The sequence below is a fragment of the Coloeus monedula genome (genome assembly GCF_965178545.1).
Source record: "Coloeus monedula genome assembly, chromosome: 1".
NCBI lineage: Eukaryota > Metazoa > Chordata > Aves > Passeriformes > Corvidae > Coloeus > Coloeus monedula.
Window position 1 is genome coordinate 98,085,335 of NC_138781.1, and position 16,230 is coordinate 98,101,564.

At 38.3% G+C, this 16,230-nt stretch overlaps 1 protein-coding gene across 2 annotated transcripts in view; it reads right to left on the minus strand.

Annotated features, from left to right (window-relative positions):
• Positions 1-16,230, minus strand: part of CARMIL1 (capping protein regulator and myosin 1 linker 1) — a 193,410-nt gene that overhangs the window by 75,510 nt on the left and 101,670 nt on the right. For both annotated transcript variants that reach the window (XM_082280169.1, XM_082280168.1), the window contains exons 11-16: positions 14,424-14,518; positions 10,352-10,438; positions 5,954-6,057; positions 3,945-4,022; positions 3,750-3,826; positions 2,720-2,824 (exon numbers count right to left, since the gene is read on the minus strand). In XM_082280169.1, coding sequence (XP_082136295.1) covers positions 2,720-2,824; positions 3,750-3,826; positions 3,945-4,022; positions 5,954-6,057; positions 10,352-10,438; positions 14,424-14,518 — 546 coding nt within the window. The remainder of the gene's footprint in view (positions 1-2,719; positions 2,825-3,749; positions 3,827-3,944; positions 4,023-5,953; positions 6,058-10,351; positions 10,439-14,423; positions 14,519-16,230) is intronic.

The window sequence follows — 16,230 nt, forward strand, 5'->3', positions numbered from 1 at the left end:
CAAGACAGCTCCAAGTCCCACATTATCAAAAGCTTTTTGACATATGCTGATGAAAGATGTCAGAAAAGTACTACTAAGATACACCACAGTTTTTTTACTTTTCCTTCCTGGAGTCATCTCTCATGGTGCTCTTGCAGTCTTGGCAATGACAAATAAGTCTGCCTGAAAAAAAGTGTTTCTATCTTCTTGTTTTTAACAAACCCTGTGATCTTGATGGTTCTGGAGAAATTTTGTAATTTCTTGCAGTTAAGATCAAAAGGCTAAGCAACTGTCCCACAGTGCACATCCTCAGTCCTTTTAACACCAGATTAACTTCTGCAGGACATTTTTGAAGTGAATTAGTCAAGTCATAATATAGGGTTTGAGAGGTAAAGCAAGGTGTCCTGCAGATCAAAGCCCTCTGTAGTGTTGTGAGACACACTCAGCTCAAACTGAAGGAAAAATTTAGGTCAGAGAAAAAGCATGTCACAGAAATTACCCAAAAGTACTAACAGCATCTGACCTACCTCCTAGGCAGAGGTGAACGCTGTCAACAGAACAAAAGCAGCCCAGGCCAAAGTACCAGTGGCATGGACACTCTGAGACCATTCACATTCAGCTGACCCTGGAGCTTTCTGTGCTAGTGAAAGAACTTTCTGCTCTCAGCTCATCCTACACTCCCCATCACTGCCTCTTTACTTCCACCAACACCAGTCTGGTGAGTAACTCCCTCTAACCCAATTCAGTCAAAAGGAGCCAGAGTATCTTAAACATTACTAGAAGCAGTCTTTTGTTAATGCAGATTTTGGCTGAAAAGGACTAGGAAGATACCATTTGCTGTCTAGCTGGCAGTCAAGGGGTCCCAAGTTTTGGGGATAAATTAATACAATAACATCTTCTAAGAGCACAGGCAATTGTAGAGCACTCACCTGCCAAAATTCCTCATACCATAGGAGATACTCAACATGACAAGAAGAGTACCATAATGAACCTTAATGTTTGGTGCTTCTCACCTTTCCTAATCTCTGGGGATATATTCAGTGTCTCACAGCATTCTCTTTTTCCTGTCACACCAATACTGTCTTTTGTAGTAGTCACATCCATCCTTGTTTTTCTTCCCTGCTGCCCTCCACCATAGAATCAACAGCTCTGAATTAATCAGAATCAACTGTGTTTCTCAAAAATCGCCTTCTGTTTGAAAACACATCTGTACCACACCTTCCTAATACTGGCAAAGTCTGAGCAAGCAAGACAACAACCAAGAGCATCACACAGAACAAAGTGAAAGATCAGACCTAAAATGGCTCCTGCAGTTGAACATGGATTTCAATCCAGTGCATCTGACTTAACCATCAGGCTCTTGGTGGTGCCAAGCAACAAGACAAAGAGGCAATAGGAAGAAACTGATGCTCAGGAAGTTCCACCAGAACATGAGGAGTATCTTCTTTTCTGTGCTGGTGACCGAGCACTGGAACAGAGAGGGTGTGGAGTCTCCCCCACTGGAAATATTCAAGAACTATGTGGATGCAATCCTGTGCAATGTGTGGCAGGCTGACCCTACTTGAGCAGGGAGGTTGGACCAAATGGCCCACTGTGGCCCCTCCCAACCTGACCCATTCTGTGATTCTGTGGTATTGCACTGTTCTCTTCAATACTGAACTGCATTGATAAAAAATACTCCAAAACAACATACACTACTCTTTCTGCTTTTGCACTTGTCACTCTTCCCTCCCTTAGCTTCCTCCGGAGTGTATCAAAAGCTTTCCATCCCATACTCACTAACTACTCTTTATATCCCACATCTCCTGTTCATTAGATACTTCCCATTTCACTTCCCTGTTCTTCTTCAGGAGGCAGGCTCCCAGCCACACAAGGATACATCCATGCACACACACATCTATATCCATATGAGGATTCTGAAATAGTGAACGTGTCTAGGTGTCTACTATGGATAAGGTTATGTATGTGTTAATGCATATTAGCTAGGAAGATGACACTTTGGAAAGAGCCCTTTCTTTAGTTAAGCCACAATAAACACAAGTATTCTGCCAGAATCACAAAATGACCTATCTAGATTAGACCTATCTATCTAGGCTATCTTGACTTTAAAACACACTTTTAAATTTCATGTCTGAAAATACCAACACAGTTCAAATTCACACACACCACAAGAAGGGTGACAGTGCTTCAAAATTTCCCTCAGTCTGCAGAACCTGTTAGTCACAGGATGGGTGACATACAACAAAAAGACTCACTCCACTTAGCATTCCTAGAAATGGCTGCTGTTGTCTCTTCCCCCAAAAAGAAGAACACAGCTCTGTGCAATAGGTTTCTCCTCCCAAACACTGCAACAGGTTCCATTTCATTACAGCCACTGCAATAACGCAGTCCCAAAGGAATGGTGCTCACACAAGCCTGTAATCCCATTCCACTGTGGAACAGTTTTGTTTGTAAGCCACAAAGAAAGAAATATATCCCGAAAAAATGCTAACAGAAGCTATACAATTGTGACATTCCCAGAGGAAAAAAATATGATTAATAGTCTCAACTGTGAGATGGAAAGAACATTTTATGAATGTGTGACCATCAGAAAACTCACTCTTTTAATATCAATAATGTACAATGGGGGAAAAAAAGAAGAAAGCAAAATTCTTTCCCCTTCCTTTTAATATGAGGCACTCATATAACAACAATGCAAACTAGGTTTTAGGCACAGGAGAAAATGAAATTAAATTCTTACTTTAGAGGCTCAGGAGGGAGTTTAGTTCCTGAAAGGTTAATCTGCATCAAAGCAAGTGAGCTGCTGAAAAACTGTTTGAAGGAGGGAGGGACTTCTTTTCCTTTTCTGTAAGTAAAAAATCATTAAGAAGTAGCATTTAGACACTCCTCATTCCAATAAATAGTGAACGCAAGCCATCAGAAATGTAGTGATCTTTTAGATGTTTAATTGCTCTACCTGTGGCAGTTCTGTAATCAGTGGCTCTCAATTAGCTCAGAATTATAATGTCATCAAAATGTTGGTTCAACAAACAATCCTCAGCACTGCACTGCTGCACAGAAGCCATTACTATCTACCTTCTGTTTGGTGAACTACAAAGAATGATCATTTAGGTCTGGTTAATAGTGAACATACTTACATCTCCCAAGCAGAAGATCAAAGAAGACATGAACAAAACCCTGAAACTGCTTTTATACCACTAGAAATAATTATTCAATGCTAGAGTACCTTAGCATCAATTAGGTATCATCTCTGATAAGGACCCAAGTCTCCAATTTGAAAAAAAATGAAAGCTAGTATTTCCTACAATGAAAATACTCTAAAAAGTAAATGTTCAATCTCAAAGATTTTCAAAGGGAGTTCCTCCCAGAAGATAAAACAGGAAAAAAAACCCATTTGTAACCATCATCAAATCATGAAAAATACAAACTTTAAAAATCATATTTAAAGAGGAGTCAAGTCAGTCAGACTTCAAAGCCTGATGCTATGCCTTTTAGAGACAAAAGATATATATAGACTTTCTGCGGCATCAGTATGACAAAAACACATATTAGACAAGGTAGCTTACTTTACAGACCTCTACCAAAGAGCAGAAAAGGAAAGAAAATATTTTGCTTAAAATAAATAGTACCTATTTCATAGAGCACTAAGACTTCCAAGGCTTTATAAAAAAGTCTTAGATTTATTCTTAAAAAGAAGGGTGCTACATTAGAGCAAGAAATTACAAACCAAAATATTGCAGGAGTTGAGAGTAATGACATTTAAATTGTACCTGTGAGAAAACAGAGTCCTAGAGAGGCTAAGGACAGCTAGATGCTGAAGACATCCACGAAGGAGGGCTCCACACACCTGGTTCAATTAAAATAAGGGCAATTCATTTTACTTTATATTAACCCAAAAAAGGACATAGGAATAGAAGGTGGGGAATGTTTCCTTGGTATTGAAATATCCACAAAAAGGTCTTTACCATATCTAGCGCACACTCCGTGTTGGATAAATCCAGGTGAACAAGGGCATTTGGCTGGGCCAAAAAATTGTACAGGCTCTGTAATTATTGGACAGAAAGAATTACAGAGGTTAATTTTTACATTATGACAGCAGTTACCGGATCACTACCTGTCATTGCATTTTTGGCTTTTACTATAAAATCATCTGAAACTTTGCCTAATCAATACAACCTGTTTTACTTTTCCAGGCTACCATTTTTTTTAAAGAATAGTGGGATAATGGTGCTCAGACTACACTTACCCAACATTTCTCTTAAAGCACAGGCCTTGAGTTATTGCATTTAACTTTTGCAGCAAATGATAATTAATTTAGCTGGAAATGCTTTGCAATGTCACTCAGATTGCTGTTACATTTCAGAAAGGGTAATTGGTTTGTAAGTTAAAGCCAGACCCTTTAAGCATGAGGGAAGCAACTAATTTGCACCTGAAATCCATGGTTAGTTCTTAATATCAGCTGCCCATTACAGGTTTAAGGGAGAATATAGAACGGATAACAAGATTTTAACATTGATGGCTTCAGTACTGTATAGAATATGCCATGTAAATGTTAGTGTATGTAAAACTTCTTGCTATACACTGTTTCATTTTGGGCTCTTTTTAGTCTCAGAGAACAACACAGAAAGATAAAAGTGTGACCTAATTTACAGAAAAGTGGAAAGCTCGACTCCACATGAAATCCAGCCAAACAGTGCATGTTTAACATTTCTAAAATAATCCATCTTCCTAAAAATTAGGTCATTTAGCCCCTATACCTACAATACAAGAGAGGTCCCCACTTAAAAAATTTCCTAGGGTTTATTTTAATGGCTAAATATCAGGATTTCCTTGCTCCTGTTAGCAATCCACGGATTAAGAGACCTCACTATTAATAATCTTTATCTTTGAACCATCTCTCTGAAAAGCTAAGAAAAGCCCCACTTTCTGCATTTATCTCTTAAAATATTGTAGGTAGACCTTAGGTTTCTTTAAGCACTGCCTACAAAAGTTGTACATTTTATTTTCCTTTTTTTTTTTTTACATAACTTGCTATGTTATTCTCTCAGAGTAATTCACTGTGTCTTTACTTACATTTAATTATTTATTTGCTACCTTTAAAACCCTGTTGTCCCACTGACCCTTTCACCTCATATCTGAAAAGGCTAGTTCTTTGAATATGCTGATGAATCTGCAAGTAAGATATGTGAAACCGTCATGAACTCAGATCTGATTGCACTTTAAATGATGAAATTGGTTGACTGTAATTTTGCATCTTCTACATGTTCAATACTTAGAATTCAAAACCTGACAGTTACATGCATACAACTTTTGATGGGAGAGAGAAATACAGATGTAACAGTCAAAAAGTGAATATATAAAAATTGAGTAGTAAGTGGATTCTGTTACAGAGAAAATAGAGCTGCACCTCCATGGCAATTGATCAACTGAACAAAGGAGACTAAAAAATAACTACATTCTTCAAAGAATCAGGAGTTTCAACAGCATGTGTCAAGGAGGTGCACAGATTTATTTATACAAACAAAAACACTGAAAAACAGAAATTAATTCTTTCCAAGTCAAAAGAAATAATTTGCTTCCAACCTTCCAATGAAAAATTTGTAATACTCTTATCACTACAAAGATGATGAGGGTTTTTTAATGGTGTTTTCACCACTTTCAAACAGAACTCAAGAGAATGAAAAAGTGTTTTTTTCCATTGAGAAAAAGTGGTACCCTTGCACTCTTCTCATTTATCGGTAGAAGCCAAAGACTAAAGGCATGAACTAAAGTTATGTGGATTTTTTTAGTTGTGTGGGGAAGTTCTCTGACTATATTCTGAAGAGTAGAGATAAAATTGTTATTTTCTCTCCCTACTAAAACTGTACAGAAATAAAGGCCAAACAGGATCTGAACAAAAAAGGTTTTTGCCTTTCTCTCAACCATTAATTAAAACACCCATTCATTATGCCCCCAGTGAAAGGAAAGTGCTTACTGAGAGATCATCTCCGCGGAGCGCGTTCCCTGAGAGGTCAAGATAGACGAGCGTGTTTGCGATCAGCGAGTTGGCACTCAGTGACTGGGAAAGGCTGTTCACCCCTGCCAAGCAAGAGATCACAACTCAGCTGAGCCAACCCTGCACAAAACTGGCCCAGGGCCTGCAAGGGCACAATTTCAGTGAACACAGAGACACATAAATGTTTAATGACTTCCTATTGCCATCACTGTACTGCAGCAGAGGGATACGGATCACCAGGCAGATATGAGACCCTTCTCTGACACAGCATGCCCAGTTCTGCCTGAACCAACTTCCCTGATGGAGCCACAGCGTGTTATACTTCCCAGATCCAGCATGTATCTAGATCCATTTTCAAAGGGACTTCAAAAATGCAGTTTACTCCATAGTGTTAAGCCAGTGTCTTCTAACAAACAATAATGTTTAGATAAAAGTATCCGTGCAAGTAGATGAAAGCATATGTAGAAGACCAAGTACATTAACAATTATAATTGCTGAAACTTCAAAAGCAACTGATGAGACCCAGAAATTAAAAATATTTCAATTAATGTATTTGCCTGTAATCTAATAAAAATAGTTAATTAAAGTACCAAGAGATGCATAAAGGTTCTCAGTTGCTTATCAGAACAAACATATTTTTCGCATTAAAACTAAAAAGCTCACATCGGGAACAAACCAGTCAGGGCCTTCTTCCACTGAAATTTTTCAGCTTTTCAAAATACAAATTAGGACATGGCTATTTCTGATTCTTTCAAATCTAACTTTCATCTGAGTGCTCTGCAGCTTATCATCAGCTTCTCAGTTTATTGTAGATAGTTATTGCTGCCTTTCAAGCACTATATGCATGTGTTCCTTATATGCACAAGCATCACTGTGTCCTTTAGTTGATGCAGCAGTTTCTTTTTAAGTCCCTGGCAAAACCTATAAAGAAGGCAAGTGATCTACTACACAACATTCAACAATTTCTCAAAGCTGGTCAGTGAAATTGGACAGGCATTCAATTGATGAAACATGTCCAGTATTCACTTAAAAACTATTATAAAACTGATTTGCCAGTGAGGATGTAGAAGAAACAGTTAGAAAGCTACTGGAGACAAAAATATCTACATCAGTGTTTTAATTTTCTGAGCCTTCAAATAATAAGGAAGTCTCCCATGGTAGTAGTATGGTGTGCCGGTTTGGCCAAATTTAGAAATACATCCTCTGAGAGAAGGCAGGTCACAAACCACCCCTCCCCCACCAGGTTTGGGAAAAAATAAATTTTCCTTGAAGGAAAGTGAAGAGATAAAAACTATTTATTTAACAAACACACAGGAAAAAGATAATAATGCTAAATAATGAAATCTCTCACTGTGGAGAGAAACCTGGGAAAGTGTTAAGAGTCCACCCTTTGGTCTCCTCAGAGCTGGGGCTTGGCCCAGGGCCAAGCCCTCTGTGCCTGGTGGAAAGTCCTCCTGATATGCTCTGATATTGAAGCAGTCCAGCAGAAAAGGGAGAAAATCCGAAATTCCAGGGAAGGAAAAAAAGGTTCAACTCTCAGTCTCTCTCCAGATAAAAAGAAGCTGAAAAGCTGGCTGAAAGCTGACTGGAAAACCACAAGCTGGGTGCTTCCTCGCTCCCCTGCTGCAGCTGGAAAAAAGTCACTATCTCTGTGTGACCTTGAACAAGCTGCAAACTGCTTTGAAAAAGTTTTGCTCAAGTTTTCCTCCCCCCTCTCAGGCTCGGTTTAAAGGCATAGAAAGCCACAAAGTTAATTTCTGGGCATAGAGCAGCGATATAGGATACACATCATAAAGTCACCCCAAGACATATGGCTCCTGGTTTCAGCAGGCTTTTGAAACTGGGAAGTATCAAAGCACAGCAACACCTTTGTCAAGTCTCAAATCTTTTACGCTCAGTGTCATTTTTCCTTTAGCTTGAGATTGTGTCGTTGAATCTACACCCTATTGCTAAAGGTAAACTGCAAACTAATACTTTCTGAAACTTCGGAAGAGCTAAAAGCTCTATTTAAACGCTTAACCTTATAGCTCTGGATTCACTTTAGTGACCCTTCTCAACAACATTTACAAGCAACAAGAAGGAGGAGGAACAAATGCACTTTTGTCCTGGTTGCTCAATGGTACTTAGTTGGCAGCTGGGGTTCCAGCCAGGTTAAACTATCAGCAATTCAGCGTGTACAACCAAGAACCAATTCTGGGAATGCAGAAGCAGTGTCTGAGTTTGAGGGAGAAGATCTATCAAACAATTCATAATGTTTCTGTTTGTTTCACGCTTAAAAAGGGCCAACTGCTGAAAATCAGCCACATCAGTGACGGCAAACAATGTGAATGAGGGATTTTTTTAATTAGCCTCTGGCCTGGGCTCAGAAAAGCAAGCTTTATCTTTGAATAAGTATACTAGAATTTTCCATTTAACCAGAATCTTCAAATCAATAAATTTATGTTTGAACTTCACCCTACTTCATGCTATATTCTAACAGTAATCTCACTTTCATTTGCAGACAATCTTTTATGCTCTTTTACCACTCTCAGGAGGCTCAGACTGTTAACAGCTCTCAGGAACTTTGAGATACAATATTTGAAGAAAGATCAGCTGGGAAGTTGCCACCTGAACTTCACTCATCAATCTTAGAAACTTATCTCAAATAGAAAGCACTTTTAAAATAAGGTCAAAACCTGCAAGGGATTGTTCTGAATTTCTGAAAAGCTTAAATTAAAAAAAATTATTAAAAAAAAAAAGGAAAAGAAAAAGCCTGGAGGAAAAAAACCACTCACTTTAGAGTCTACTGAATCCAACATCCAAGGACTCTTTTAGACTTTCCCCACAGAAAGTATTACAAGTTCAAAAATTGCCTCCCAAGTTAAAACCAAATCATTACTGTCTTCTTAAGTTAGAGGAAAAACTGACAGCTTTGCAGCAACCTGAGTTGCTTCAGGTCCCAAGGGTATAAGAATTCCCATTTTAACACATGGCATACACTATTCTTAGGGAATACTGAGGAGCTGCCATGGGACAACAATCATGGTAACATATTACTCTGAAGGTCCTCAGTATTAGACATACTGGAAAATATTTCAGCTTTTGCATAAAGATCATTTTTTAAAAGTATGTTAAAAACCTTCAAATTCTTTTAATAACCTCAGAATTCACTTTCACTGACAAGAATTGTGTGGGTGAACTTCATCAAGCTGGCATTTATTCTTTATGAAGATGGAAATGTAGCTACAGTGTTCTCTTGACTCAAACTTCACAATCACTTGCTGAAATAATTCAGGTCACATGAAGAAAAGTACAGAATGAATGAACATACCAGCACTGCATAAACTTCTGTTAAATTCACAAGTATCTCATTTCAACAGTACATGTTACATTAGTCAAGACTCTTAATCAACTGATTGTCACCAAAAATTGAGTTAGCAGTAGAAAACAACAACCCCAGAGTTTAATAAAGTATTTTTAGTGAAAATCATGATTTAATAAATTCACCTTAGGATTTACTGTTTACTTAAGCACAATAAGAGCCATAGGGACTCACAACAAAACAACAAAGAGTCCTTTATTCCACCCATATTTCCCCAGGTCAATCCTTGAATCTAAGGAGAACACAGAATCTGCACTTCACAGAGCAATAATTAAGAGGATAAAAGGGCATGGTTTCTATCTGTTATCAGCTAATGTCCTTCATACTATTAACTCACTCATCTTTTCCAGGTCATCAACATCTACAAAAAAGCAGCAATAATGTCAGTGTGGTTTTTCTATTTTTAACACTCATCTATACAGGAGACCCTTGATTTGTGCAGTCTGTTTAAGAGGTCACTGCTTCTATTATTTGTAAAACAGAAATGCAAAAAATCCTGAAAGATTCTGACTTGTGTTTCACTGCTGTTATCGCTTTTAAAATATACAAACATTTCAATTACAAGATCAAATCAGAAATTTGTAAATTATAAAGCAAAGAAGTCTTTAGTCAGAGCAAGTCCCTCACCAGCCATTGTCACAATGCTTGGTTTCATAAAATAACTGTGTGCAAAACATTTGGAAATTTCCCTACACGTTTTTGCTTCGACATTTTTTTTGAAGGACATATGAATCATATCTTTTATGTCAATCCTAATTTCAGTCTTCCTTTATAATACAGGTTCAAACTTAACCCTTACAGAAGCAAGTTAGAGTTTATCAAAGTGATGAAGGGTACCCAGAACCGAGTCCATGGTTCAGCAACCCAGGACTGCAAAAAAGCAGTTGCACTGTTGAGAAAATACATGTAAATAATTTACAAAACTAATTCGTTTATAATCTGGTAACAAAAAGTATTCTTGGTATGTAAGTCTGAAAGCTTTAGAAGAGGAAAAGGGGCATATTTATAAAACATACCTTTAGGTGACAAGGAGGTTTTAGATAAATTTAAATGCTTCAGTCCCTTTGGAAGTTTGGCGAACTGGATGCTCAAAGATGACACACCTGTTGGGGGAGCAAAGACAAAATGGATGTTTTCAGGCTAATTGTGTGACCTCAGGTTTTCCCAGCAAATCTCACCAGGGGCGAACTGCACCAGTGACACTAGAGGAGGAACTGCACACACTCTGCAGGTAGGCTCTGTCATTTTATGATCCTAAACCTTTGAAATTACTGATGTAATCAAGATCCCTGCCTTGATAACCACTGAACAAATAGGGAATCTTGTTGTTAACCATCAGTAATCCTTCATAATTAAGAACTATATAATACCTATATACTTTTGAGGAGTCAATGTGAAGCTATTACAACACATCAAACAGTCAGCACTTGGGAAATCTGGAAGCTTTATGTTTCAGGAAAAAAAACTAAATTAAAAAATCTAGCCACAAACTAAAACCTAACAATGGTGCTTCACACAAAGCTTCAAACTATTTTTATTTTCTTTTAAAAGGAACAGCTATGAAGGGAAGAAAGGCACCCACATTAGCCAATATCACCCTCTTTTTCTGAGGCAAACCCTAAGAGCCTGAAACCTCTACCAAGTCATAATGGCCACTTAATTCCCTTACAGTAGCCTGCAGGCTACCAGCAAAGACACAGGCTTGGAAATGCCACAACTGCTGGCAATCCTAAAAGTAAATCCTATTAAGATGCTGACACAGACTGGACTACCTCAGCACAAATTCAACAATAGAAGAAAACCATAAAAAGGCACTTTTCATTAAAGCCTTTACTTGGTGTGTCGAAGTTCCCCACTCCAAAAATTTAACACTCCATTTTAAGCAAAAGATTGAAATTTGATTAAGAGGGCACGTCCTAAACAACAGTGGAACTAAATAATGAAATATTTATTAGAGAAATAAATCAACATAGAAACTCCAGGCTTAACCTGAGGTGTGAAATAGTCCTCTAGAGCAACTCACTTGGAGAGAAAAGGGCACAGAGAAAGAGGGTAAAACCTTTTGCTTGATTGAAAACACAGTAAATTAGAAAGCTGATATCCTTTTCCACATACACAGACATGAAACAGTCTGTGAAATTATAGGTCACATACCTATGTTTGTCTGTTTTTATTCTGTTTTACTTATCACTGATAATGAAAGAGCCAGCTACCTTGCAGATACTGTGGTAGGGGATTTTTTTAATGCTCTCTGTAAAAGCACGTTGCATGCAACATCTACGCAGATCAAAACAATACACAGTTTTTTATTTATATTGCTAAAATATTGGACCCATGAGGCCTTGGAATTGTTTACTGTTAAGCACAATGATAACCAGATATCTTCACCAATTTTCAGAGAGAATGAATCAAATCATACTAATAGGATTTTCCTTCATAGCTCTGTAAGTACAATCAGTATCACTAAGGACACCACAAATATAATTTTTGCTGTTAAGCATTTTGACTAAGACATGCAGCATAGAGTTTTACCTCTCCACCTTTGTATTTAGCTAACAATCTGCAGACCAGTTATCGTTCCTGCCAAGCTGAACAATTTTAACATCTTACTAGCACTGGGGTTAAGTTATAGCTATAAGACACAGGAATCAGGGGCAGAAAAGGAAAAGTGCTTCTGGTTACTCAGGCCCTTGAACACCCTTTAAGTCACTCATTTTTTCTAACAGCATCACAGAGATGAGAGTTCTAATGCCAGAAGTGGAGTTAGTGGCATCCAGGCATACAGTTTGGAATTTGAGTACTACTAGGCTTCAGTATGTTTGTTTTGCATTATTTTTAACAAAATATGAGATTAAATTCTGATCCTATTAGAGCCAAAAGCAAAACTTGCATCACTTCAGCATGGTTAGGTTTTCAAAGACAAGACTGATAATAAACTTTCCAGGTGTTAGTCTCACAAATTTTGACAGTACCATAAAGGACAGCCAATCTCAAATTAAGAGCCTGGTCTCAGTAAAAAAATCAATGCATATAAACACTGCACTGTATTTGAACTGAAGAGAGGTCCTATGCTTTAGCTAAACTAAACCCACTTCCCATGCTGTTGGAATACAGACAGTTGCATTAATATGTAATAATATAATGCTTTCACTTACTGGTACTCAACAATATATAATAGCTTAGTGTACAAACAAGGTACAATTTGTTCTTCTCCAGAAAACACAACTCTGGGATTTCCCTTATAACTGCAAAATAATCTAGTTCCAGTTCCTGCAGGTGATTTTTCAAAAGGTATTTTTACAAATCCGTATGTCTATATGAATCTCCACTTTTACTTGTGAAATCCTTCCTCCCTCTCCAGTTTACCAAACCTACCTTGCACCCCAGGAATACCAGATCACAGGACACTTAAAATTTTCTTGAACTGAAAAGTTGCAATATCTGCACATTTCAATTATAGTTAATTTCTCTTTAAGTACTCTATAACCTAATTCTCTAATGAAAAGGTCAAATCTTAATTGCATATTTGACAGGAGAGGCTGAGATAATGAAAAAACCCTACTAACTTCTTCAAGCTGTAGTTTCTGCATTTCATTTTTATTTTATATGTGGATACTGCAGAATGGTTTGAATCTATAGGTTTGTTGCAAAGAAAGCACCTCCATGGATATGTTTAAAAAACAAAAAAAAGATCCCCTGCACTGTAGAGTACCCAATGTTTGGTCAACTGTTTTGCTTCCAAGATAAATATGAGTTCCTTTGAAAAAAACCTTTTCAAATAACACAATCTAAATACACTTCTTCAGAAGCAGAATCAACAGTGTAGCAGCCTTTTTTCCAGCTTACAACAGAAATTTCTGTAAAATGCGGTAGGCCTATGGCACATTGTAATAATAACATTCTTCAGCAAAGCATTGGCTTTCATGTGATATGAAGGACAAGCAATAATCAGCAGGCAAGAGGTAATCAAAAGAGTTAAAGCAATTCATGTGAACAATTTCAAATAAACTACTCAGAACAGATTAAAAACAAAAACATTATCATACTTGGTTCTAGTCAAAAGAAAAGTGATACAGAAGTAGCAAGGGGAAAAAAAAAAACCTTTGCAGCTACTTTTCTCTTCACTGAACCAGCAAGAAAGAAGAGACACCTACAAAATTCTGTGTTAACAACGTTCTGAGTCAATCAGAATTAACAGCTTTTCTATTTTGAATCATGACAGCAAAGAGAATAGAAAATTTCCCCCAAACAAACCAAATAAAACAAGAAAAGGTACACAGTGTAAAATTCTTATTTTTCTTCTGGCCCAACAGGAGCACAAGATAGTCTGATCCCAGAACACTGTGTGACTGGAATGCATTAAGTGAAGCAAATGGAAATCTCATATGGGCAGTGCTGAAGGGTCAACTCCAGACTGAAAGAATGTAACCTTATTTTAAAAATAAATGCCTCTTGGGTGAAAAAAAGAGTAGACAAGGGAGAGGAATGACTTGATATGTACTGAAATCATGCCTAGCGGTGCCTAGTCTGAGAACAGCTGAGCTGTTCAGCTTGATTTTCCAGCTTGTGGAGTTATCAGCACTTTGCTCCAGAAGAATGCCAGTTATGCCAGTCTTATTGAACATCACCAAGACCTCACAACAGGACAGGTTAGCACAGAGCTGAGAAAAAGGAATAATTTTCATACTGAAAATCAATATGGCATTACAGCTGAAATAAAAAACACAGAACCATAAGAAAAATATAATCCGAGAAACAAAGTTGCCTTGTGCTTCATACTTCAACCGACTACACTGCCTTTAAAAATGCACGCCACTTTTTTTCTTTACTCTCTAGTCCTAAACAATCACTGTGTTCTATCTTCCTTTAAAATCCAGGGTTGGTTTAAGACATTTAAGTATTTCTCGCCACACCAATGGATATGCATAAGTCAAAAAGAATGGCAATTCTCAGTCATTTGTGAACAACAGAAATTTACAGTAGCATTATGCACGAAACAATAACCTATTATTCAGGCAAAGCTGAACAGAGCAGCAATAATCCTCCTAATACATTTATAGAAAGAGAAAAATGTAAGTGTTACAGTACCTCTATCTTCAAGCGGATTGCTAGCAAGGTTGATCGTATGGAGTCCTGAGCTGGGATTATGGGCTAGGGCACTGGCTAGTTTCTGTGCAAAATCTCTGCAAAAAAAAGAGAGGGAGAAGGAATCCTGTTATCTCCTCTGTCAACAGCACATGCAAAGGCCTAAAAGCATCAAGGGATTACTAGCCACAAGTGGCCTATGCTACTGCAGAGCACCAACTGATTCCTCATGGCTCTAAACAATGCTTATCTGGCTAATTGCCTATCTTTCTTCATTATTTATTCATTCTGTGACCTAAGAGACTGAAGAGCATTCAGTCAAAGCCCAAAATTCTTTTGACAGAGATCTGAAGGTATAAAATAGGAGTTACACAGAATAACTGAAAACTTGCATGCCACAGGAGTGGGAGAAACACACCAACTTGCATACCACCACCTTCTTCACTCACAAGCCCTCCTGCTCACTTGCAGCAGCTCTCTGCCAATAGTCACTCAAACACATGGGCTTTGCAGCATATCCAGAAGTATTTCTAACCTTATAAAACAGCAGGAATAGCTCTCTCAAAGAACAGCAGCATGCTGATGAACTGGTCTTTTGCTTCTTTTTACAGTGAGAAGCATCAAAGCACTTAGCTGGCTGATCACAGTCCCAGCAATGGATCCAAGAGAGATGGCCGAGTATCAGTTTTGTAATGCTGACAACAGCCAGGCCAGGTAGCAGAGATAACTTTGAAGTAACCTTCACCAACTGGGGTAGGTAGATGTAGCAGCATGACCTCTGTTCCAAGGCCACTTGAGAGGCAAGGGAACCCTGTCCTTTCTGCAAGTGCTCTGCTGCAGCTGGGCTGCCAGCACCCATGGCATTAAGTTCAAAGCGAGCTTGGGTTTTCCTGCACACCACACTGCCAGGCTCTGCTGGAGACACATCCCTTGCATTAAGTCAGAAGGCTGGTGTCTTATCAGCTCTAAGACAAATCCTCAAACCTGTTCTCACACCAACTGGAAAGTTATCATGTAATAAGGGACTAGACCTACTGTGGGCTTTTGGTAAAGTGAGGCTATAACTTCAGTGTTCTTGTTTCGCCTAAGTTAGACACCAAGATAGAAAGCAAAAACATGTCTTGAACTTCCTTCTTTCTCTCTCTGCCTTAAAGTACATTATCTCTCCTCCTGTAGGCCAGTGGTGAGGAGCTACCAAAATGCTAATTAACACTGCCCTCTTTCCTTGGAACAGATTCTGTCTGCTATCAAACTCTGTGCTGAGAACCACAGAGGAGAATCACATCCTCTTCTAGTATTTGGAAAAGAGAGGACACTGAACAGCAATAGCTTCAATAGCTTTTGGTTATCTGCAGTTGCAAAGTTTACTGGAGTACGGAGATGCCCCAGAGAAGTTTAGTTTCCCTTTGAAACCCTATGTCCTTTAACAGCCTTCTGGGGCTAGAACTGGTTCCAGCTCTGCAGATGCAGGATGAAGGGCTGCCTTTAGGAGAAACATATTCTCTTCCTAAAATACAAGCAGCATGTGAATACAAACACTCAACAGAAAGAACTTCTGGACTTGAAACTTTGCCACCTGACAGGCCCCAGGGTCTCCTGCTTTGCTACCAGCTGCTGCTGCAGAAGACTACGGATCTCCTGTAGGTCCTCAGTTACATTTGCCAACACTCTGGAAATCCTCCAGCATTTCAAATGGTGCTAGATGCCTGCCCTTAAGCAACTGAATCAAGCTCCTTATGTCCAGCCAAGAAAAATGAGGTTTTGAGTTAAAAAGCAACAAACCCTTTCTTCTTGAGGAGTTTCCTCCTCT